General features: G+C 38.4%; 2 protein-coding genes across 2 annotated transcripts in view; one reads left to right on the forward strand and one right to left on the reverse strand.

Moving 5' to 3' along the window:
* Positions 1-18,882, reverse strand: part of FIG4 (FIG4 phosphoinositide 5-phosphatase) — a 51,485-nt gene extending 32,603 nt beyond the window's left edge. The window contains exons 1-7 of the mRNA XM_036380126.2: positions 18,717-18,882; positions 8,497-8,595; positions 8,166-8,289; positions 5,048-5,204; positions 3,738-3,788; positions 2,492-2,640; positions 486-614 (exon numbers count right to left, since the gene is read on the reverse strand). Of these exons, the coding sequence (XP_036236019.1) occupies positions 486-614; positions 2,492-2,640; positions 3,738-3,788; positions 5,048-5,204; positions 8,166-8,289; positions 8,497-8,595; positions 18,717-18,785 (778 nt within the window). The 5' untranslated portion in view covers positions 18,786-18,882. The remainder of the gene's footprint in view (positions 1-485; positions 615-2,491; positions 2,641-3,737; positions 3,789-5,047; positions 5,205-8,165; positions 8,290-8,496; positions 8,596-18,716) is intronic.
* Positions 18,883-19,445: 563 nt separating this feature from the next.
* Positions 19,446-25,000, forward strand: part of AK9 (adenylate kinase 9) — a 59,312-nt gene continuing 53,757 nt past the window's right edge. Inside the window, 3 exon segments of the mRNA XM_054514212.1 lie at positions 19,446-19,562; positions 20,531-20,660; positions 23,052-23,115. Coding sequence (XP_054370187.1) covers positions 20,544-20,660; positions 23,052-23,115 — 181 coding nt within the window. The 5' untranslated portion in view covers positions 19,446-19,562; positions 20,531-20,543.

The raw sequence follows: 25,000 nt of genomic DNA on the forward strand, positions 1-25,000 counted from the left end.
TAGTGCTCTTCACACAGCAGGGCTGAAGTTCCATCATCGACTTCAACAGAAAGACAGTAAATACAAGAATTTCTTCAAATCTCAGTAACTAAAAAATGTTTTAGAGAAGATTAGTAGGAGAGCATTTCTATGGCAATGTCATGGTTTAAAAACAGCTGAAACCAGATCAGTCAGCATATCAGTTCTGCTTAGCTTTTCTCCCTTTCCTGAAACATCTGCGAAAAAATACAGCTGAGCCAAAAAATCCTCTCAAGTTCTTTACTACTAAACCCCACACTTATTAACAAAGCCTCACTGAAAATGCAGTCTACCTGTGATAGGATCTCTTACAATAACTATAATTCTTACTTAGAAAGTCATGAAAAGAAAAGCTAAACAATAAGTATAAAATTGAATGGTATTTATATGACAAAGAAATATGAATGTTCAAACTGGGTTTTTTCAAAATTGATAAACCAAAATTCATTACGACAGTAGAAGGATACTTGATTGTCCACAGAATCCATGAATAATATACAGCAGCCAGTCACGATGAACAGCACTTCTTACTGCTTCCAGAAGCTTGGCATTCCACACATACTTCTTGTAAGGCTTACTGCAAATCCCAAATACACCTAGGAAGTTGTTACAGTGAAAATGCATTAGCAATTAAGAAACAAACACACCTGCTTTAAAATTCAGGACATTGGATCTTTGTTTTGATTTTCCCTTGACTGCAACTCAGTGTAGCATTTACTTGCATCCTTGAGGTTTGCCGAACACAGATAATTCCAGGCACGTGAAGTTTTATCCAGCTTTTATGAGGATTTGCAGTTTTTCTAGAGTTGCCAGTCACTGTTGTGACTGAGTGCCTTCATGCAGAAATTACTGATATACTTCAGTATTAAAAAGAGATCTCTACAGAGCAGCATCAAGGGATTTGATAACGAGGGAAATAAAGTTGTGAATTCCAGTTGAATTCCTCCATACAGGACTTTATAAGCTTCTCAATTCTAGGTCACCTCTAATTACCTACAAGGTTCTGGAAGATCATGAACATCAATCCTTTTTCACACAATTCAACACAGTCTTCCTAATTTGCACTAAAATGAAGAAACACAGCTATTGTAGACCTACAAATTAAAATTCTGTTTCTGATATATCTGGAATCAGAGTTGTCTTCTCTTTCAACTATCAGGACCAAGATGTGACAACTGTCATTGAAAGGTGGCAGAGGGAATTGAATTAATCTGAAACTTAGAAGAAAGAGGACAAGAATTCTATTGCCTATATTTTTTCACACTTTTTTCAAATGAAGTTTCTGACAGGACAAATTACATTGTAGCAGTATGAATGCCAATTATAGCAGAAAACTACAGCAGTCAAATGTTCTGCTGGAGGAAAAAGGAGTTCTTCTCATAGACTGCAGGTGAAAATGCAGCTGTTGAACAAACTATTGCCACCTAGACCCAACTTACTGTAAGCCCAGGGAAAACTGATGTAAACAAAATATTTTCATGATGGAGTTTAGACAGTCAGCAGAAGCTGGTCACAAGCACTTAGCCAGCAATTTTTCCTCTTTTTTACTACTAGTGGCATTACTTTGGTGAGAATTTATTTTTAAATGACAGGTGGCTGTTTGTTACACATATTCTATGATTATATAGGTGAGCAGCACACAGTGCTGATGGGGTCAAGGTTAGGGCATCTTCATTTCTGATTGTTTTTACAATGACATAGAAGAGATAGTGCCTTCGTAAGGAGTCCTGAGGGATCCTCCAGATTAGAGTCTTTGCAGAAGAGGAATTATTGCTCTCTTCATTCCTTATGGTCCTTTCTGATATTGTAGTATTTGATAACCAGTTGCTGGTATCTTGATATATATGACCATGTTACTAATATCTTTTTCCTGGGGGCATGGGGGTTTCATTCAACAGAATAAAATCCAATATTAAGAATTTCAGGAGAAAATTACTCTGTGTATGTGTTCATGAAGAAAAATGGAGAGAAAATAGTTTTTCTCTCTGGCTGTTCATCTTTATACTCTTATAATCCAAACTGAAGGCTGAACTTTCCAACCGAAATGAGAAATTTTTCTTACATTTCTTGACAGGGGTTACTACAGTAAGAGGATGCTAACTTCATACAGTTACTCTGTTGTCAGTAAAAAATGGTACTTAATCAGTTATTGGTTCCCACTCTCCTTGTAACTCATTCCTGTTGGGAGATTCAAAAGTCAGTTGAGTAATCAATTGCTGGAAAATGTCAGCATGCTGAGTCATCTTCCCCAATTGCAATGTAACTTAAAACAATGACTACACACCTCTAGAAATCATTGTTCACATTGAAATGTATTTGGTACTTCACAAAATCTTTTATTAACTCACAATTGTTAGGACACTACTGACCAACAACAGAAGACATGAATGTTTCTCAAAAGTAAACCTAAGTGGAACATAGTTTAAATGCACTCATGTCCAACACATCAGTTTAATTAGATGAATTTTCTTACCACTTCCCCCCTGTGTTGAAAGTCCTTCATCTTCAAATATATCAAAACTCTCTTGTCGGGTCTGGGTTGTTTCAGTTTTTAATATCTCAAGCGGCATTCTCAGGACAGTAAGATTATACTGAAGGGAGTGAGATAGATCATAGCTGTAACTGATAGACAGTTAACATTTATTAATAATTGTAGATGCAGAGGAATTTTCTGAAAGCCCTTACTTTCCATCCGTGCTTATATTTAACACAGTACTGTTTTATAGAAAAGACTTCTGAACAAGAAACACAGATCCTGATTCTATAACAGCAAACGATACAAATGATTTCCAAAAGAAGCTTTACAAACACAGAAACTGTTTACAGTTTACAAAAACTGAAAAAGTGTTTATATTCTTCTTTTAACTGAAAACTAAACATATATTTGCATGGAAGAAAAACTCAAGTTTTACACTGACAAACATCTTTCACATGCCAAAGCATGAAACACACATAAAACTTGGGTAGGTTTTATCTTCACAGATCCAGCTGTGAAAGCCTTCATTTTCCAAGAGGAAGCATATTCTAGACTGACACACCTTTTGGTGATTGCAAGAGGGATGTTCTGGGGTTTTTTTGTTGTTTTTTTTTTTTTTTGAAAGTCTTCAAGCCTTCTTCCACTACTGCCAGGTTTACCACCACATTTCTTGTGCTGTCCCAAAAATCTCACTTAATAGTAGCTGGGACACAGAAACTTGTCTTAGATATGGCATTCATGAAACAATAAACAAGAGAACTGCAATGCCTAAAAAGCCCTATGAAAGACATACCCCACCTAGGGTGTATCTTAAATGAGGATCTATTTCTCTACCTTTGCTCCTGAGTCAAGGCAAAGCTTTATTTATGGAAAATGGGATCAATAATGAATAAATAACAAGACAAGCAACCTCCCCTGAAACCTAATACTTTTCCAAAGGAAGAACTTCTGCATAATCTGGCAAGGCTGAACAGTCAGTGGAAACAGTAGTTTCAGTGTCTACTTTTTTCCATGCCATTAAAAGTTCTATATTTCTTAAGCTAATGGAGACTAAATTCCTAGCCAATTGATTAAAGGAGAAAGCAGGTTCAAAATACAGAGATGAAAATGGACAAGCAGCATGATCATGTGTCTTATTTCTCCAGAATATCAACCTAAAAGTCTTGGGTATCACAAACAAAACCTATAATCTTCTAGCAAGTGTAAGTGCACATTTTTTAAAGGAATAATAACTAATACCTACCTAAAATAGAAGTTGCTAGAAAGGTCCACATTTTGAAAGATTCTCAGATACCTAGCAAAATAATTCAAGTTGGAGCAAAAATTATTATTTTAACAAGACAGACTATAAGATGTCATTCAGAGGATCACAGAAAAGAAATTACACATAAATATTGATTTTTTTTTCCCTATGTTCCTTTCCTATCTTGCTGTAATTGTTTTGACAGGTAATTAAACTAGAATGTCAGCATATGGATTAAATAAATAAAATACCCTTTTTTAAAGAAAAAAAAACTAATATCTACTCATACACATACTCTGTTTCTTTACACAATTGTAAAGTTGCAGGTTCTATTTTCCACTTATGCACATTAAATTTTTCAGGACTTAAAAAAGAAAACTCTCAAAAATACTACAAAAGAAATAAAATTTTTCCATTACTCTCAAATGAACAAGAAAAGAAATATCTAGTAAAATCTGTCATAGCCTTGAAAATTCCCAGAAGGAACCATTACATTGTCTATGAATAATACAATGTCAGACACCATAAATACGTAGGTTAGATAACACTGGTCTGCTGCACTCTAAGAGGAGAGACTGAGGTCTGGGATCAATCCCACCTTAAAGTGGAAGCTTTTTTAATATTTAATACTGGCTTGGTTCTTTACCTGGCATCAATTTATCATAAATCATCACTTTTTGACTATTCACACTTAGTACAAACTGATTATAGTTTACTGATACCAGTTGCCTGCTATTTCATAGAAACAAAGTCACCCTATCCTGATAAAAACAAAGGCTTAAACTTCTCTCTTCATAAAAATGTCCCTGAAAAGAAAGAAGCTGTTAAACTTACCAGTGAATCTTTTCACGACCCTTTACAACTGCAACATTCACAAGATGCTGACAGCACTGAATCATTTAATAACCTATTCAGCACCTCTTGAAGGGCACAAAAGATCTCTTCAGGTGAGATTAACATCATGCAAAAGCTACTAAATAAAGAACAGTGCCCCAAATCGTACAAGCCAATATTAGCATTACATTGCCCTTGCAGGAACAAAATGCTTACATTTGACACTTCTTGGTGCAGATTTACTAAACTTAGCTGTGACATGGAGATGTGGATAATAAACTCTAGAAGATTATGACAGCTGTATTTACTCTCCAGGCTAGACGCCATGGAACTTGTAGTCTATTTTCCAAACAACAAGATAAAATGGCTTGAATGACATACTAATACAAAAAACCCATGACTGAAGTTCCCAGTTGCAATTCAACATTGTTTAGAAAATATTCAAAAAGTACACACTAATTACCAGCATTATTTACCTGGCCTCATCAGGATGACTGACTCTTACAGAGTCATTTGGAATGTAGATCATATTTGTATCTTCTATTTTATATATTGCATGACCTCCAATATCTGCCATTTTTCTTCTTTTTGTTATTAGCACAATGTAATAGCCTTCTAAAAACCTGACAAAACCTGTTAAAACAGTATTACAATGCTTTTAGTTGTATATTTGTGTTTATTTGATAAAAAACATATTTAGCAAAACAGTATCAGGATTGTCTCAAGACTTCAAAGAATTTTTATTTGTTCTGAATGTTATATGCACATATATATATATATACACACACACACACAGAGTCTTAAAATCACTCCCATTAATCAATAAAATACATCGTTTTTTCTTATTTCCCCTCCCACTGTGGGTATTTTTAATACTTGGTAGCAGAGTTAGGACACTGAAAATGTGGACTATGTTTCTGTCTACTTAACATACTTGTATTTGCTTTTGACAGGACTCTCATTGTTCAGAGTGAGACACACTCTATTTACCTCAGATACTAAAGGTTAATTTTCTAGGGTAAGAAGAATCCCAGACTCCAATTTTCTTTTCAGGTTCATGTACTCTCTGCTGGGGAGGGACACAGAACAGGAAAAGGAGTTGTGGGTAAAACAACACCTCTGTGCTCTCTCTCCTTAACTGAATTCCTTGACTAGAGAGTATTTCCCCCAAATCAGCCATTCAGAGTATCAGGGGTACTCCTTTTTTTCCTGTTTCCTCTCTCAGATATCAACACTTGACCCTGCTGAAACACAAAAGGCTAAGAAGGTAGAACAGGCAGTGTCTGGTTTTATTGATATAAAAAGATGGCTTCTGAAGCCTCCACTCTCATTCCCTGCAGGGCATAGCCATGCTTCTTCATGGAGTGCCTCCTTTGGATACTTTTATTATATATGATTGGAAAAAATGTAACAAACCTTTAAATACAACACAAATGTAGAAATTCAAATTAAAAACAGAAATACATAACCACCCCTGAACTCAAATGTGCTACTAATACAGTACAATACAGCAGTAATATGCTTTAATAAGTAATAAATTACATTAATTAGCTATTGGAGGTAGCTGCTCTGATAGGTTGTTGAGAGCTTGAAACTCACTCACTACTGTACTATAAACAAATAAATTAAACTGGGGAGGGAGATGATGATGATGATGATGATATGATACAAATGGACCCTCACAATTCATAGTTTTACTTGTATTTACACTCAGTTCTCTCAGCTTTGCAGTACAAAGTAAAGAAAAAGGATGAGGAGAGCACACATTTTCCTCCCTGTCACTGCTGGAGGCTGCAACGTGATCGAACGAACTGCAATCTTTTCTTCCACCTTATTAGCCCCCCTTGGAAAAATGCTCTCACCTGCACAAAGACAGGAGGCCCTGCTGACAATAAGAAACAAACCTTCCATTTGAAGCAGACTATTGAATTTCAGTTGTTAAATAGTAGTCACAGTTCTTCCTGTATCCTCCAGGTACTAAAATCACTTGTGTGAACAGTCTCTGTCCTTTGAATTTCACCAGACAATATAAAAAAGTCTGACAAGGAACTGAGCCTTTCTCCCTGGACTGGTCCCTCCCTTTAAAAGCAATTTTCACTTTTAAACACTACACAGTAAACCAGAACTCAGTCTATCAGCACCCCCATTCTGAGTGCACTGAATGTACTGCATCTGGTTAATGAAATAACTAGAGGACAGAACAAAGCTGTTCTTTATAATTTTAGGAAAAAATATCCCTGTTCTTCTGACCTGAGCCAGGAGGCAGAAATAAACAACCAGTTGCATTCCTTCAAATTACATGTTTATATAGATATGGTCTGAATCATGTAATTTGGAAGTATATAATCTGATAGAGAGTCTGTTACTTCTAAAGAGTAATCTAGAAATACATATACCATGTCTGTTATCCAATACATTTGTGCAGCTACAGAATAGAAACTCTCCTGTTATGAACAGTATGTATAAACAGGCATACTATTGGGATGCAATATTTTAACTGACTGCAACCACTTTTCCACCAAATATTTATCACATATTTAGACAGTAGGCACTGATTGCTTGTGTAAAAAAAACCAAAAACCCAGTGCTGCAAGGCTGTTAGAAGCTCCTTTAGGTTTATCCATATTATCAATACTCTTAAATCAGTAAGAAACATAAACACCATCTGAAGAATTTCTGAAAAGCTGGATGTACTGATGAGTTCCAAAATGCTTCAAAGGCAAAAGGAATGAAGAATGAAGTTTGCTTAATTTGCCACTTTGGATTAGAATAGTATTTTCTTATGTTTTGATTGTTAATGCAAAATTCGGAAGCATCCTTTAAGTAATTGCATTCTCCACTTTCTCTGCAGCTTTGGCTTTAGATGTCCAGGTGTATATTGACTATAATAAACCACAAAGTATTCTTGAGAGCTGTCACAGCACATATTAACATTTACTTTAGAGACATCAGCCATCAATATACTGACCTCAGTATCAGACATTAGGCAGGAAAGTAGTGCCTTTCAGATGAAGTTAGAAGTCATTAAATCCTTGAAGCAATGCTTGAGGACTATGGACAGCTGAGCAGCATTTTAAAATTCAGCTGACATACCAGTCAGTTATACTTGTTCAAACATGAAAAAGAAATCTTTAAATATGTCACTGCAAAAAGTTAACCAAACTGAAAAGTTATCTTTCTGAATAGTGTGTGATAAAGAAATATAGCCTAATAAAGAATGTTGACTTTCATTTTCTTTTTAAAAAGCATTCTGTGAGCTCTGGAATTCAGGAGCCAAGTTCCACATGATTTGTATTCTAAGATCAGCTGAATTTGGTAAGGTCTTCAACCAAGTTTCTAGAGTTTGGCTATTTCCTAGATCTGTCCCTTAGTGACAAAGAAAAAGACTGATTACAGCACAACTTTCACTCCTATACTGACCACCTGTTTTCAAAAAATACACAGAAACTTACTTTGAGCATGACAAATTTCTAAATTCTCTTTAGTTTCATAAATAAATAAAATCGGGCGAGACAGAAAGATATACAATGTGATACAATAAGCCTCACCTCCCAGGAAAACAAAAGATTTTACAAAATCAATCAAAACACTTACCCACTATACCAAAAGCAGAGACAGCTCGAGATAACCCAGAAGAGCCCTTCTGCCCCATCTTGGTTCTGTTCCCCAGGTCTAAACGACCGAGAAGTTCCCTCACCTCTTGTTGTGTATAAACATGCTTTAAAAGAAAAGTCACAGAAGTTATCATAGCTAAATATTATTTCATGTCAGAGAATAAAAGAATTTGCTTAATCTGTGAAATATACAATAAACCAAAGGCCTGCTCTACATTCTTAGTTTCCTATTTCAGTGCTTCCAACAGGTAACCAGTATTATTTGAAACAACTGGGACAAAAGCCCAGCAACAAAATACACAGGCACTTACCTTATCATCAATTATAACCAAGTCCTTCGGTTCAGTGCGATCTATTTTCAAAACGCGGTATTTGGTTTCTGCAGGATTACTTCCAACCAGAAAATACCTCTACACAAAAGAAAACCAAGAAGACAAGTCAGAACATTATACAAGATAAAGCAACAAAACCCAGTGTAACTTAAGACATCAGCAATGCCACTTACATTTTGCTTAGACTAGATCCACTACTTCTAACATCAAATATGCAATATTCCATATGGCCTGTTAGTAAACTGTTTTAGACACATATCTTAGGAGATATATTTGTATACAATCAACCTCTACAACTTAAAAGATCTCTTTCTCTCTTTTTTACAAGCAGGAAAGAAAATTTAAAATCAAAGGTTAAACCCTGTGTTTAGAGAAGATAAACTGTAACTTACACCAGGTACAACCCTACCCCAGCCATTACTGTGTTTTCACTTGCTCTGTAAAATTTAGCAGAAGCTTATACATGAGATTTTTGAATTTCATGATCTAAAACTTCTGTTGCTATATTGTACTTGTTTGCTCTTTCTGTTAACTAGTCTTTCCTGATCCATACTAAATACTGCAAAATTGTAAGTACTTCAGTAATGCAAGTTTTCTTCTATTTTTGTTTATATTTGCTATTATATTCTTCTCCACAATGTTCTTCCACAAAGCTAAAATTTTCTGGCTAATAATACTACTGTTCAAAAAAACATTAGCTTCAATTCACATTTAAAATATGAAAGAATGAACACAGACAAACATATAGTATGTCCATTTTTTATGTAAGGAGATCAAACTATAAATTAATTTCTACATTTAGAGGAATTAACAACAAGCACAGGTTGCAGGAGTGACTTGCTAAAAGTAGCTCTCATTTTTTCTAATTCATTTAATCAGTGTGGTGCTATCACAGCAAGGTGGAACTCATTAATAATGCTCAACCTAGTAGGAAAGCATGGCAAATTCATGTGCATCTATGCGGTCAGCCTTTAAGAGTCACATGGATTTAAGATGTGGGAAAAGAAATCAATAATCATATTCATACAAACCTCACAATTTCATAATTTATACCAATTAGACATTAGGAAACATCTTTACTCTCAAAATATTGAAGGTGAAAAAAGAACTTAAAGACCTGTTCAGCTTCCTTGAATTCACAAAGCATATAGATAAACACCACCAACTTCTGGCTCCACCTTGTACATTGACATTACTGTGGTAACTGAGTGGTAAGTTTTGCTGTTCACTCCCAAATGACAGTAAGAAGGCCTTTCAAATTCATATACCATCACAACACTCCCTCACTGAAGCCTTTGAGGCAGCACTTTGGCACAGGAAAGCGTTTCCTACAGGGTTTTTTCCAGCACTGATGTCCTGCAGTGCACAGCCCAGGCTCCCCAGTCTGGCTTCCTCAGAGCAGCCCCTGCAGGGGATCCCTTAGTGCCAAGCTCTTGCTTGCCAGCAGGGAAATGACAAGGACAGTGCATGGCACCATATGGTACAGCTCTTGTGCTGCTGTCACCCACCATCAGCAAGAAACACCAAATCACCAAGACACACACGTGCTTTGACCATGTCATTATACCATCTTTTTCTTATGGAGCAAAGGTGAATGGGCAGAGGGAAATATATTCATTTGTAATACTCAGATGATAAGTTAGTATGCATTTCAGGAGTGCAGCTTCTTTATTTGTAGAAAACTGTTAGTTAATTAAAGGTAAACAATTTTAAGTATTCCCTAATACTGCAGTACAGCACAGTGATGTCCCACTATGTCCAGCTCACTAAAGGAGTGCAATTTCTTCCCAAAGTGATAGCTATGGTTACCAACAAATAATACTGAATAAAAATAGAAGAGCAAAACTCTAAGATGCTTGTCCTAATGGCAGTTTGGACCATAGAGCACATTTAAAATTGGAACACACGCGACACACGGGGAGGGGGAGAGAGACAGTGAGAGAGAGATGGATATAGAGTTGCAAATGCTATTTCTAAGGAAGTTCAGCTGGATATTTCTCCATTATCATTTTAATTAACTCATAAACCAAAGAAGTGCTATGAGGAATGCATCACTCACATCAGCTTGGCAGCTGCAATAGAGGGCTGTGCACAGCTACAGGGCCAGCATAAGGTGCTGCTCTTTAGAACAGCACCAGCAGAGTTAGATTAGCTGAGGAGTAATTGTACCTGCAGACCATGGAAGCAACCACCATAATGAATGGTACTTAACAGGCTCTCTGAAGTCATTTAAAGACTAATTAAAGGGATTTAAGCTGGAGAGCCAGACTGTGTACTGTGTTAAGGAAGGTCACTTGAGAGCAGCATCAAACCTGAGCATCAATGGACTTAAAGTAAGGCAGGCAATGAGAAATCTACCTTTAGCAAATGGCACGTCACCCAGTGCATGTCAGAGGATATTCTTGTGGAAGTAATAAAGGAAACATCTGCAAAAACTTTTGAATATGGGTTAGTGTTCAAAACTAGGAACCCAAAATTAGACCTCTGCTTGGGAAGTTTTCAGGACTGGCTAATAACCCCAGAATTACTTGAGAAACAGCCTGATATGCCCACTCATATTCAACCTTCAAGATCTGAAAGAAAAACAAAGATCGTTTGAAAACTAATGATGAAAAAAATACACAAAAAAGACACCTCAGCATTAGCTGTTTCTGCCACCTAATTTATGCATCTAATGAATAAATAAGTCTGTCTTACTGGATGACATGGAGCACAAATAAAACAGTAGCAGTGATATGTGCTGCAATTATATTTCCCATCACATGAATACTAAGAAATCATAAAGAAAAATACCAAATCAACACAATACTGAGCACGTAACAACAAATAAATTTCTATGCTTTAATATAATTGCAAAATTAATCAAAGCTAAAATGTGCTGTAGTGTTTACAACTCTTTTGATTAACAGAAATTGTTACAATAAAAAAAGAGCAAAAGCTACGGAACCCTTTCCAGAGTATTATCCTTATTACTTCATTCTGTTTATTACTAAGTTGAACTGAATAATTTGAAGCATTTCCCAAGTGTCTCAAACAATTCCACTCCACAGCACAGCCAGTGTATTTAGATAAACAGGCAACCTTGACCAACAAAGTACTTTTTCCAGAGAACAGAACTGCAGCAGAAACTGCTGGCTCCCTCACCCTGCTCTGGCCAGAACCCTCCAACCACACCTGAGGTGACCCATGCTGCTTCCAGGTTTACTGTGCCCCTGGCCTTGGCTGAAATTTGTTAATAAGCACACTTTACCAACTATGGCAACACACCAGGCAGCTACCAGAGCTGGACTGAAGCTTAATTTATTGCACAATTATCACTAAGCAACCACAAGATAGAACAGCATTACTCATTTCCACCTGGGACTGAGTTTTAACCAAAGCAATCTAATTGAAAGGCTTTACACCATCTTTTATCAAGCTTTTGATTCAGCCAAAGCAAGCCAAACAGCTTCTTCTAAAAGGAGTCGAAACAAAATAAAAAGACTTACTGAAATTTGCTGTTTTTTAACGGCAGGATAATAGTTCTGAAATCAAACATTCTGCTTACTTTTTTTTTTTCTTTAAGATTACTTCTTTGAACTCTGAGTCTATAACTATGATTTACTTCTTTGTATGGACTAATTATGATTAAGAAATGCTAGCACAGCAAAAAACGTTTTCAATCCTCAGTCAAAAAGCTACAAAGAGCTTAATCAGCAGGAAAAAAAAGCGCAAAAATACACAAGCAGAAAAATAGGCAGTGCACTAATACAGGCAATTTTCAAATCTTCAAATAGCATGAAAAAACCACAATTTTAGACAAAAAGCTTGCAAACAATACCTGTTGAGACCACGGATGTGTCTAAAAACACAAAGCCCAGAAGAAGCAGGTTCACCATGGCCATCTTCCAGATCCCTACCCAGCTGCTCTCTCACTCCCCCTCCTCAACAGGACAAGCACAGAAAATAAGATGGAAAAGGTGATGGGTCAGGACAGAAAGACTGCCTAACATTTACCATTACAGCAAAACAGACTTGACCTGGGGAGAAGGTATGTAATTTACAGACAGTTAAAATAGAATCATAGTATAATTACACCTCAGTGTAAAAACTCCACTCTGCTCTTTCTTTCTACAGGACCTAGAGTAATTCTGGAAGTGTCTGTCTTTCATCTGTCATAGAAAGCAGCAGAATGACACAAAGAAGGAAGACATGATAAGGCACAAAGAGTGGTACCTGGAAAAGCAAAGCCATCTGCTTCCCATAATCTGTTGAAACTCTTCAAAAGAAGATCCTTCAACAGGAGACATTTCAAGAACATAGGCTGCCAAGCACCACTGTCTGGGCATGTAGGAACAGGTACCCATTCTGCATCGTACAAGCCACAGAATTCTGTGAATCCCTTTTATCCCAAGGCAACCAAAGCTTTTTGCCCCAAACACAACTTTTCTCTTGCTAACCCATTAAAGGATTCCTCCAGATTCTCCCTTCTAATTCTAAACTAAATCTATTAATTATCTATTTATACATTTTTCTTTAGCCAAATACTTATTTGCTTTTTAGCACCTCTTCTGCTAGAATGCTTTCAGAAAAATAAATAACTGGATGCCTATTCATCAGTCTCTTCAATAGACTAAAGACGTCTTGCTGTCCCTTTACTCCTCTCAAGACGTCGCTCCCATGTATGTTACCTCACTGGACCTTCAGTGGACCTATTCCTGGGTGAATTCTTATTTCTTAGATGAAAATGGACTGTAAATCTACACAATATACCATACAAGATTTTATTCTAGACATACATTAGTATCTTTCATTAATGACCATATCACAAATAACCACACCTCTCTTTTTCAGAGCTGTAATTCATCAGCAGCTCGACTCTCCCACTCCTTCAGATAAAACACCCAGATCCTCCTCCTTCTCCTCTGCTGCTTCTGAATTGATAAACTCTCAGTAAACTTTCATCGGTGTGTAATCTATTGTAAGGTGCATGAACTTTTATAGTACACCATTATACTTCAAATTATTCCTTTTATCTACTCCTGAGGATCATAATCATAATTTCTTGCTTTATTGTGCTCTGATTATCCTAATTATTTACAATACCTTAAAAGACTAATCAGATCTGGTCCCTGTTTTGAGCTAATAACATTAATGAAAATGCTTAAGTACATCAGTCCTAAAAACATTACTTGGAAAAAATCATCCCTATCAGATGATTCCTCATTCACTCCACACTAATTTATCTACTAACTTCTCTGCTAAGCTTCTTCCTTCCATAACAGAGATTTTCCTTGTGGCACTGCATCTCAATAGAGGATTTGATTTAAATACATAAGGCCATCTAATTTTTAGATTAAATTTTGCAATTCAACCAGGTTACTCTGACAGCATCTTCCTAAGTCTAGACTGTGTTTTATGTCATTTGCCTGAATTTGCAATTACTTTCCTATATGCAGGACTTCAGAATGGATTAAATATTCCATTTGTCATATTCCAGTCACAGCACTACCCTTGATTTGAGCGACTTGAAAATATTCAGAGTCATTTCACTGGTTAGTATATTTATTTTTACCTCAACACTGATTGATCCCTTTTTCATAACCTTATTCTTGTTACTCACTTTCTCTTCACCCCTTGTTCAGTACATTCATACTCAAACTAAACTTCTACTTTAAACAGAGGATAATTTTTTTTATCGTTCTGTTATTTTATATTTATTTTATTTAGTTTTTAGGGCCATAACAAACTCAGTTTTAGTAATAAAAATCTGTAATAGAAAGTGCCTATTTTTATTCATCCTTTGGTACATTAAAATAAATACCTTTTTTTTCCCATAAAATCATTACCTTTAAATACACCGATTTATGATCATTTATCCACAAGCCTCCCATTCAGAAAGGTGGATTCATACCAAAACCAAATCTGTATGTGGATCTCTGCTTCTGTTGCTCATAGTGATCATATAATGACACCCAGAACAACACAGAACAAAAGAAATAAAACCCATGTTGCCAGAACTTAGGCAGACATTCGTAGGTACATCTTTCACATCAACTGGGATGCATCCACTTTTGAACTTTAGTTTTGCTCTGCCTGGATAGCACATATCCTTCAAAACCTGTGGTGTTCTCATTACTGCTATGTCACCAGCTATCTGCCCTGTTCATAATTGCCCTCAGAGCCCACATACATCAGCAGATCAAGTTTCTCTATTTTATAGCCATAAATCCAGCAGTATGGCAAGACAGTTAAGACAGAAAGTGTCTTCTTGAGTTGCCCAAAATTCCTCCTCTTGTCCCAATTCCATGCTCTGCTCTGCCACATCACCATCACTCCTGGAATACCAATACACAGGGAATAGGAGAGTCAGCTGAAAGGAGCTGTCTTCTGCTAATGAAACTGTTCCAGAGATAACACATTTCACAGCCACTTCCAGATAGAAAATTATGATAGCTAATGGTTGCCCAGGAGGCTGTTCACTACTTTCAACATTTTTTGAATGTGTCAGATACCCATCTATATAAATCGGTGCACTTCATAATTCAGTAAAAATTCTATAGCTTTTTCTGTGAAATCATATTCTATATTGAAGTTTCTCCAAATTGACCACAGATTAACTTCAACATTAAATATGCAACCTTTGGAGTTTTTAACACAAAAATCTTTACACTGTTAATACTAGAATAAACAACACTTAAAATAAAACAAATGTCCATAGTTTTCTCTGGTGAATAAAGGGCGGAAATATCTACAGGTAATTATTACAGTCACTTACTTAATAAGCTTGTGCGAGTCATTTGGATATTGTGGAGATGAAGACTGTAAAAGAACCTGACTAGAATAAAATACTATTAATTAAGCCTCATAATACCCTGAAAGATAGGCAAGTGATATGACTTTATAGAGACAACACAAATTGTCTTGTTCAATGTCACATTGCCTCAGGGGAATGATAATTTCATTGAACTAACCTACAGCTTTCAGTTGGGCTTCATCTGGGGAAAACACAAAAGTTCCATTTTCTCCTGAAGAGGAGAGGAAAATATCTTTTGTTTTTTATTAGTCATAGAGCTCAAATATCTTTAGTGCCCTCTGGTGTGCATTTCAGTGATCAATACGTGTATAAAAGGAAAGATAATTGGCATTGATCTGAATAAAACCTTCAGTTCATCTTTCTGACTACTTCTAAACAAGCTTTCAACTTCCTAGGACAAGCAGGAGCTACAGTTAACATCTCCATGGCATTTATTGACTCAAAGCACCAGCTGGAATGGTAGGTTTCAGCAACTACCCTAAATATAAACATTAATAGAAAATATAGAATTTTGCTCTCTGTTAATTCAATTGACGCCATGAGTTCAGCTCTCCTCACCTCTTGCAGTCTCTCATTTGACTCCAATAACACCACCAGAGCAGAGCCTATCCTCTTTGACTTCAATAATACTATTGTATTTTTATCTAAAAAGAAACCCAAATAAAGAAACCCTCTGTAAACCATTTCCACTTTTTCCACTTCCTCATCCATTTCATCTCTTCCTGCTTTAACACAGAGGGATTTTACAGGAATAAGCTCAATGACCAGAGTAAAAATCATTGTTTCTCCCACTGCTGACAACTGAAATAATTCCTTCTTTGCACCAGAAATCTTAGGATATAGTCTCATGTTAGCCTGTATCTGACACAACTCCAAATCCCACGTGCTGGATCTAGCAAGTCTATGGCCTTAGGGAAACCAGAAAAGCACCTGAAACAGGAGAAAGCTGTTAATTCTTATTTTTGGATGATGCTTATGCTGTACAAGTGACTGTCACAGCTGGCAACTCCCTGATTGTGAGATCTTATGCAAAGAAGATGGCATTGGGGAGAAGTTTGTCAGCAGCACAACATGACACTGAATGAGCTGTAACAGTGACTGATCAAACCACAAGCCCAATTTTGAGCTCCCCAGTACAAGACAGACATTGATATAGCAGAGTGGTTCCAGCAGAGAGCTCTCCAGATGATCCACATGACAGAGCACATGGTGTGCTGAGAGAACTGGGGTTTGGTTTGTTCAGCCCTCAGAAAGCTTTGGCAGCACCTTGCTGCTGTCTAAAACCATCTAACAGGAAAGTGTAGGTAAGAGAGACAAACTCTTGCAAAAGGTCTGCAGAGGCTGTAAAATCAATATATTTGAAGGTATTCAAAACTCAGCTGCACACAACCCTGAGCAATATGCTTGTTGAAGCTGCTTTGAACAGGGGGCTTGACTTGGTGTTCTCTGGAAGTTCCTTCTAACATCCCTTAGTCCAGGCATTTATTAAGTGCAGCAAGTCTTTTCAAACAATCATACCAAAATGACTCCTACTGCATTTTTTCTTTTGAAAAAAACACTAGAATTTGAGTATCAAACCACAAAGTGCTTCAATTTGTACTTTTTAAAAGTAAGAACAAAACCTTATACAGGGAAAAAGTTCCATTTTCATCACTCATAAGTGACTGAAGTAACAGCTTGAAATGCCCTTGCTCAGCTGAGATATTTCAAATAGCACATGCTCATCCACAAACCATTGCCCTTCACAGCTGATGAAAACCATCTTGCCTGCTGGAGTGATCAGGACTGCTGGATCTGCCCCTCACTGAATTCTGAACAAAGCACAGCATGGACAAACCCATCCACTCAGGCAGAGCTACCACTGGCCAGATGTAAAAGACTGTGGCTCCTGAAATAACAGCATCAGCTGGAGAGGCCCAGAGAATGGCACATAGCTGACAGAACTCCAAAGCACAATGTTTGCCTCGCTCACAGCACGTTGTCTCTCAGCAACAGAGAGAAGCAGGCTAGGCATCCACACATGCCAGTCACTGGAAGGCAAATCTCAGTTAACTGAGATGTAGCATGAATTGTGAGCCATGAACAACTAAAGTGAGTAATACAGGACTTGATTCAGAAATCATATTTGCCTGGTGCCCTACTCACACATAACAATAATTTAGCTGAAAATAGAACAAAAAATAGCCCTTACCAGCAACAATGAGAAAGATAAATAAGGCAGCTTTCAAAATTCATTTAGGCATAGATAAAAAGTAACACTTTGGAATGACTTTCTGGAGTGTAACCTTTATTCTTAAAATTTACTTGTAAAAATAACTCTGCATACTTTAATCTGTCTCTGTTTGATAGGCTGTTCAGTGGGGAATTACAACAAAAGCACAAATCTGCTTCTGACAGAAGCAAAGCTGGAAGTCAGATCTCTATTTATACTGAGATCATTCTTGCATCTGCAACATTTTGGAAATTTTCCAAAGGGCTTCAGTGTATAAATTATCTTTCTGTTATCAGTACAGGTAACATCTGAACTTGAAACTAGACCTAACTTGTATTTAGAGCCATGGTACATAAACCTTTTAAAAACTACCTCAAGTGAAGAAACCAACATATTATGAAACACAAAGAAACTTGATTGGAAGCTAAGGAATGGTAAACACACGTGGTATTTACACCAAGAATTGGCTTCTGACTCACACTGTGCTCATCACATGGCTAAAGCAGCAATTACCACTCCAACCTCCAATCCACTTTGCCCGTGACAAAAAAGTACTGTGAACAACACATGCCTATAGTTTCTGCAACAGGACGTAAGGAATTCTGAAAATCTTCAAGGGCTTACTCCCAGAGTCAGACTGAAACTTTGGAAATGTCTCAGACAATGAGGACTGAAGTGTGTCATAAACAGCAAACAGACCGGTGCAGGTGTTAACTAAATCAGCCATTCTTAATTCAAATATTAATTCCGGACACCTTCAGCTGTCCAGTTTTAACTTGGGGGAGCCCTGGTACCCTGGCAGTGTGACAGCAGCCCAGGTCACAACAAGCAGGGGCCCAACCTTCGTTCCCGCCGCGGCAGCGCCCCCACCGCAGGGCCCTGTGCCGCCCGGCCCCTCAGAGGCCACTGCTCCGCTACAGGCACGAGGCGGAGACACAGCGAAAACAAGAACTTTAAAACCTGATTTTTCTCAGTTCTTGGGATGCTTTGAGTGTGTGACCAAAAAGAACCAGATCCCAACACACGAAGAGAAAGGTTAGGCGTAGTTTTTGACAAGCTGCAACCCACCGAGGCAGCAGCTCCGGGCAGGACCAAGCCAACACGCCCGGGGGGGGGCGGGACATCCCCCCCGTGCTGTGCGGCGGCCGCAACCCCGGGACCTGCGGCGGCGGCGGGGGGGACGCTACTTACAGCCCTGGTCTCGTACAGCACCAGCTTCTGCACGGAGCTGATCAGGGGGGCGGCGGCCGCCACCGGCATGGCGGGGGCGAGAGCGGCGGGGGCTGCCCGGGAACACGCCGGGAACAGCCGGAGCCGGGGGAGGAACACTCCGGGCTGAGCGGGGAACCACGGCCGGCACCGAACGAACCCGGAAGTGCCGGCGCGCCAACGCGCAGGCGCGCCCACGGGGGGCCGCGAGAGCGCGCCTGCGTCGCGGAGCCGCGTCACGCGCGGCCTCTCGGCAACGGCGGCTCCGGGCGCGGCGGCAGCGGCGACAGCGGCGACAGCGGCGGGGCACCGGGGCAGGCGAGGCGGCAGCGGCGGCACTGCATCCGCACTCGCTGCTCCCGCCAGGAACCGCTCCCCGCGGGGTGAGCACGGTCAGCACCAGGAACAGCTCCGCAGCCCCGCCCACGCCCCGCGTGGGGCGGGGCCTCTGCCGCTCCCTCCCGCAGGGGGCGGGACGCGACCGTTGCCCGGGCAGCGGGGGCGCGCAGGGCGGTGGCGGCAGCGGGGGCGCGCACGACGGGGCTCCCACCGGGAAGGGGGCTCCCACCGGGACATGGTCCTGGGTGTGCGTAGGGGTGTGCGTAGGGGTGTGTGTGTGTGTGTGGGTGTGGGTGTGTGTGTGGGTGTGGGTGTGGGTGTGGGTGTGGGTGTGGGTGTGGGTGGGTGTGGGTGTGGGTGTGTGTGTGGGTGTGTGTGTGGGTGTGTGTGTTTGGTTTAATCCTTTGCTTTGGTTGTGGTGGTTTTTGTGAATTAGGAATTTGGCCCTTGTGAAGGTTTGGGAGGGAGCGAGACTGCTGGGAACGTCAGGTAAAGCTCGGCCGGTGATTTCCTGTCGGGGCAATGGGGAGTTGGTTCGCATGTGTGGCTTTTTTCTTTTTTTAATATTAAAATGTTTAGTACAAGAGTGTCTGAACATTTGGGTTTGGTGTTTCAAGACAAACTTTTTCAGATTCTCATCCTGAAGTAGATTTTTTTTGTTGAAATTTTAAATTTAGTTTAAAACTGACAGGGAGTTGTGTTGGGCTGTGCTGGATTGGGTGGTTAAATGTGGGTTTTGCTGAGGCTGTGACACTGAAGTGGCCCTCTAAAGACGGTGGGGTTTTGTTTTGTCTTTTTCAAACAAACTTCAGCAAGCTCCTCAGGTTTTGGCCTCCATTTTGTTTGAAAGGTCCATACAAATTTTCCTCCAACTTATCTTAATAAGAAATTTGTTTAGGTTTTAGTTTGTTGTGCAGCGCTGGGCTTGCTACTGCCTGCATTCCTGGAAGAGCTGGGATTTGTGAATAGGCTGATGGAAGAGATCAAGAACTGTGATTTAATTCCACAGAGTCTTGTCTGTGTACCTGCCTGTTTGGACACAGAGAGTAGTTCCACTGACCATGACAGGGCCCTTCTGTGTCTGATGCACAAACCCAAAGGTCTTGGGAGGCCCATGGCACATTTCAGGGACCAGAGAGAAGTCACAATTGTGTGGTAATTGGAGCAGGAAATTAAAATCAACAAAACAACCAAAACAGAGCAACAACCAATATGAGACTCATGAAGAAGTCATCAACAGCTTGTGATCAGGGGTTGTTCCAACAGTCCTTTCTTTTTCATAAGTGGATTTTCTCTCATTTGATGGGTGCATTGTTTGTGTTCTGTAAATGCTTTTTCTTCTTATGAAAGTTTTCTCTTTTACAAATCCATTTACCTTGTAATTCACTTCCATTTTAAGGTAATTTTACACACACGTAACTACTGTACTTTATAACAAATTCTTTTTTTCTTTCTAGCTTTAGAAAACACATGGATTCACAAGAGGAAAAACAAGCTCAGCCCTTTACAGACATCTTTGATGAAGATGAAGCTGAAAGATCTTTTCTGTTGTCCAAGCCCACTTGCTTAATTGTCTTTGGAAAGCCAGTAAGATGTCTGATGGATGTGTTTTTGTCAGATATTCTGATAATTTTACTTTTCCTTTCAAAACGTTAGTTTACCAGTGCTATCAAAAGGGTCAAATACCCACTTTTTGGATTTTGCCACTTTTGAAATCCTGCAGAGGATGGTCAAAATTCAGGTCTTATTAAATGAGACCAGTTTTTGCCTTCAGTCAGTTGTGATTAAAAATGTTCTTACTGTACTTAAAAGTTACACATTGCTCAAAACATTTCTTCTCTTTTGACGTTGGCAACTGGGTTATTTTTATTTTTGTGGTGATTTAACCCCAGCTAGCAAGAAAACCCCACACAGCCTTTTACTCTTTCACTCACCCTGGTGGGGTGGGACAGAGAATCAGAAGGGTAAAAGGGATAAAATACATGGGTTGACAAAAGCCATGCACATGAACAAAGCAAAACAAGGAATTAATTCACCACTTCCTAGGGGCAGGCCGATGTTCAGCCATCCCCAGGAAAGTAGGGCTCCATCAGGCTTTGTGGTGACTTGGGAAGACAAATGCTATCACTCCAAAAGGACTTCCCTTTCCTTCTCTTTCCCAGATTTATATGCTGAGCATGACACCTTGTGCTTTGGAATATCCTTGTGTGTCAGTCAGAGTCATCTGTCCCAACTGTGTTCCCTCCCAGCTTCTATCCACCCTCATTTTCCTCACCAGTGTGGCAGTGTGGAAGGCAGGAAAGGCCTTGGCTCTGTGTAAGCCCTGCTCAGCAGTAACAGAAACACCTCTGTATTACCAACACTTTTTTCCTGCACAAATCCAAAGCACGGCCCCACACTAGCTACTTTGAAGAAAGTTAACTCTACCCCAGCCAAAACCAGAACAATGCTATTAAAATGTTTTATTTTTTAATAAACTTGATATATTAAAGACATAAATTGGTGTAAAATAACCTTCAGGTTAATGTACTGACTTACAGGCATGCAATGAGATATTACAGATCTTAATATTAAAACTTTGACAAAATTGTATCCTATATATTTGGAAACATTCAAAATCCACTGAGGTGTCCTGATAAAAGGATCTATACTACCTTTTAACTATAAGTCAAGGTCTGTATTTTTCTCAACTAATTTGTGGCCTCTTGATGTTTTGTAAACCTAAACTTTTCAGATTTCTTTTTTTCCCCCAAATGTGAGTTTGCATTATTGCCTCAGTTTGCTGAAGAGAGTTCTTTTTTTTTTTTGATACAAGTTTGCCTTATAATGTGTCTTATGCACTTGTAAGAGTGCACTCAGCTCAACAGAAAACTACAGTGAACTAACTCATCTAGTTTTGAATGAACATCAAAATTTTAACCTTGAATGAGAAAGGTAACTTGATGTTTCATAGACCAAACCACCATAAGATGTTCATTGAAAGACAGTACAAAACATTCTCATATTCTCAACCATTGGCTTCAGTAGATGCTTGACGTCAATATAACAAGGTGTTAAAATTGTACAGACCTTACCAGAAAAGCAGGGAACAAAATAGTTTATTTTTATGGTAATATCTTTTATATCTGACTGATGTGCAGAGTACCTATCCTATTTAAGATATATCTTTTGAATTAAAAACATAGTGCTGTTAAAGCAAAGCCAAATACATATATTCTCATCACACCTGTAAGATGTAAGGTATGAGTAGGCTGGAGTGTTTGATAAACTCTTAACTGGGAATGCAATTTATTTGTTGAGTTTTGCTCTTTTTTATCATGAAATTTATCAAGGAAAAAAATTGTCCTGTCAAAACAGGTCTTCTTATATGCCCTTCTAAAAAAAGGACACAATCCTAAGGGTGGAAGATGGTGAGTTTTGCAAAATCCCATTCAGTTAATCACTCTTGGAAGCCTTGTAGCTCTCAGTTATGTTGGTTTTCCTCTGGATTCATGTAAGTTATAAAGATTTTGTCAGTATCTAACCAGATTTGTGGACTAACAAGAGCAGTTTTTAAGCATTTGTCGTTTTAGTAAAAAAATATTATCCCGATGTATCCTACTCAGAAAGGGTTGAGTAGCTTTCCATCATAATTTGCATAGAGGCTAAAGATAATACATCTTAGTCCTAAGGAGTTCCTCATAGGAATTTGTGGTCAAATCATAGCTGAGTTTTACACAGAGTTACACAGAAACAAAATCAGTATAATGACTTTGGAGATAATTAGCTACAAGTAGCAGCATATTAGCAATGCTAAGCAATATGAAGCAGAGGATGATATTAAAAAGAGTGTTTTGTGTTTGACCAATGCGTAACTCAGAGGCCCTAATCCCAGTGGTAGATTTTCATTGTTTTTATCATGTGAAAATATATTCTTCATTGTGTTACATGTTTGGTTTTGTTCTGTCTTTCTTTTAAAAGTGTATTTTTAATTTTAAGGGTTCTGGAAAGAAAACGTTAGCTAGCAAACTAGCACAGAGATGGAACTGCATTTTCATAGAAGGTAAACACATGCTATATTTGGAACATTGCTTTGGCTCCACAATAGCTTTACTGTTCCCTGTAATTCAAAGGATATGTTTCTGATTGCAGCAAACACTTCTGATAAGACCAAGTAATCATTTTACCAGAAATAAAATTACTGATCGTGGTCTTTCATTTATTGAAAGGCTTAGAAAAACCACTGTGGGTTTTTTTTTTTAATCATATATTCTATTCCCGATCCTGTAAGGGGGTTCCTGTGACCCTTTTTGTTCACACAGAGGCAACTCATTCAACTCCAAAGAGTACAGACATTTTCCAGTGCAGACCATGAAAAAATAGGAGGCTCTTTCCTTTCTATTTGTGCAGTGTCCAATACAAGGGGGTGTACTTCAGGAAACAGAGTTATTTATCAAATGAAGTACGTTTACTTTTGAAGATTTAGGATTGTAACATGGTAAAAATCACTTTCAATTAAGAGGTCTTTTGGCTTAGGTATATATATAGAATTTTTATATCATAGTATTGTATAGCAGGAAAAAAAATTAATACCTGGTCCAAGACATAGATCAGGCCAAAATCAGAACACACTTCTTCTTAATTAATGTACTTCTTAAGGAATGTACTTAAGCCAGTCCACTCTGTTTGAATGTATTTAAATCAGTACTGACAAATGTTCATCAAATTTGTTTTAAAAAATGTCTAGGCAGTCTTTCTCTGTAACACTCTCTGCCTGTTAGAAAGTTTTTCTTAGCAACCAATCTAAATCTCAGTTACTGCGCTTTTAAGCCTTATTTCTAATTCAGGGAATTACTCTTCTCTTATTTTGTTCATGATATTTCTTTTAATCTTCTTTTAGCTAGTGAATGCACACATGTGTACACACTCACTGTTACCTATGCTAGTAAATTGTTTTCATTTTCTACATCAAAAAAGGAAGAAACAAATAAATTCAGCATGCATAAACATGAATAATTTCATTCAGAAAGGACCTCCAGAGATGACTGAGTCAAACATTCCTCTCAAAGCGGGGTCAACTAGAAAGGGCAGCTCAGTTCAATCTGGAATATCTCCAAGGATGGAGACTACACCTCCTCCCAGAAAAACACTTTGCAATGTTTGACTGCCTTCTTGATGAAAAATTGCTTCCTAATTACCCCCGTTCAAATTTCTAATGTTTGTATTCGTGTCTGTTGCCTCCTGTCCTAACTGCGCTCTGTGGTGACTGTGGGTGTGTCTTTGTGACCTCCCAATAAATAGTTTTAGATAGCAGTAAGAGCTGTCTGGTTTCCTCCAGGCTGGACAAGGTCAGTTCTTTTGGCCTCTCCTAGGCTGTTCATTTTCTGCTGGTTTTGGTGTCCTCCACTGAACTTGCTCCGTAGTATCAACATCTGTCCTGTGCTGGGTTAAAAATAAACCGACAGAAAATTATTGGATAGGAAAGATGTTTGCAATCTTATTAATGATAAAATACTTTATATTCATTTATCCAGTGAATTGGTCAATACTCATAAATAAAACAGGGCCAGTGTGCACACAGATTGCTGATTTTCAGTTGCCTGTATTGTTAATTAGTACACTCCCTGTCTCAGTTTTGGCCCATGGCAAACATTGTTCTCTCGAACACCTGTCCATAATATGAAAGGTAGGATGTGCAACCTAGTAGGAGCAGTTGGAAAACAGCCACTGTTTTGAGAAGAAAGATTAGGGCTATATAGTCATGGGTCACCTGGATTCAGGACCTTTCCCTGGCCTGGTTTATTAGTAATATAAATGTAGCTATAAGAGTCATTCTTGGAAACTTTTATAAAATGTCTGATTATTTAATCCATACAGAAATGTGAAAGACTTCTAGGGTCATTGTAGTATGATGTCACTATCCACAGAGACATAGGGCAGTCTTTGAA

Source organism: Molothrus ater, chromosome 3 (genome assembly GCF_012460135.2).
Source record: "Molothrus ater isolate BHLD 08-10-18 breed brown headed cowbird chromosome 3, BPBGC_Mater_1.1, whole genome shotgun sequence".
Lineage (NCBI taxonomy): Eukaryota > Metazoa > Chordata > Aves > Passeriformes > Icteridae > Molothrus > Molothrus ater.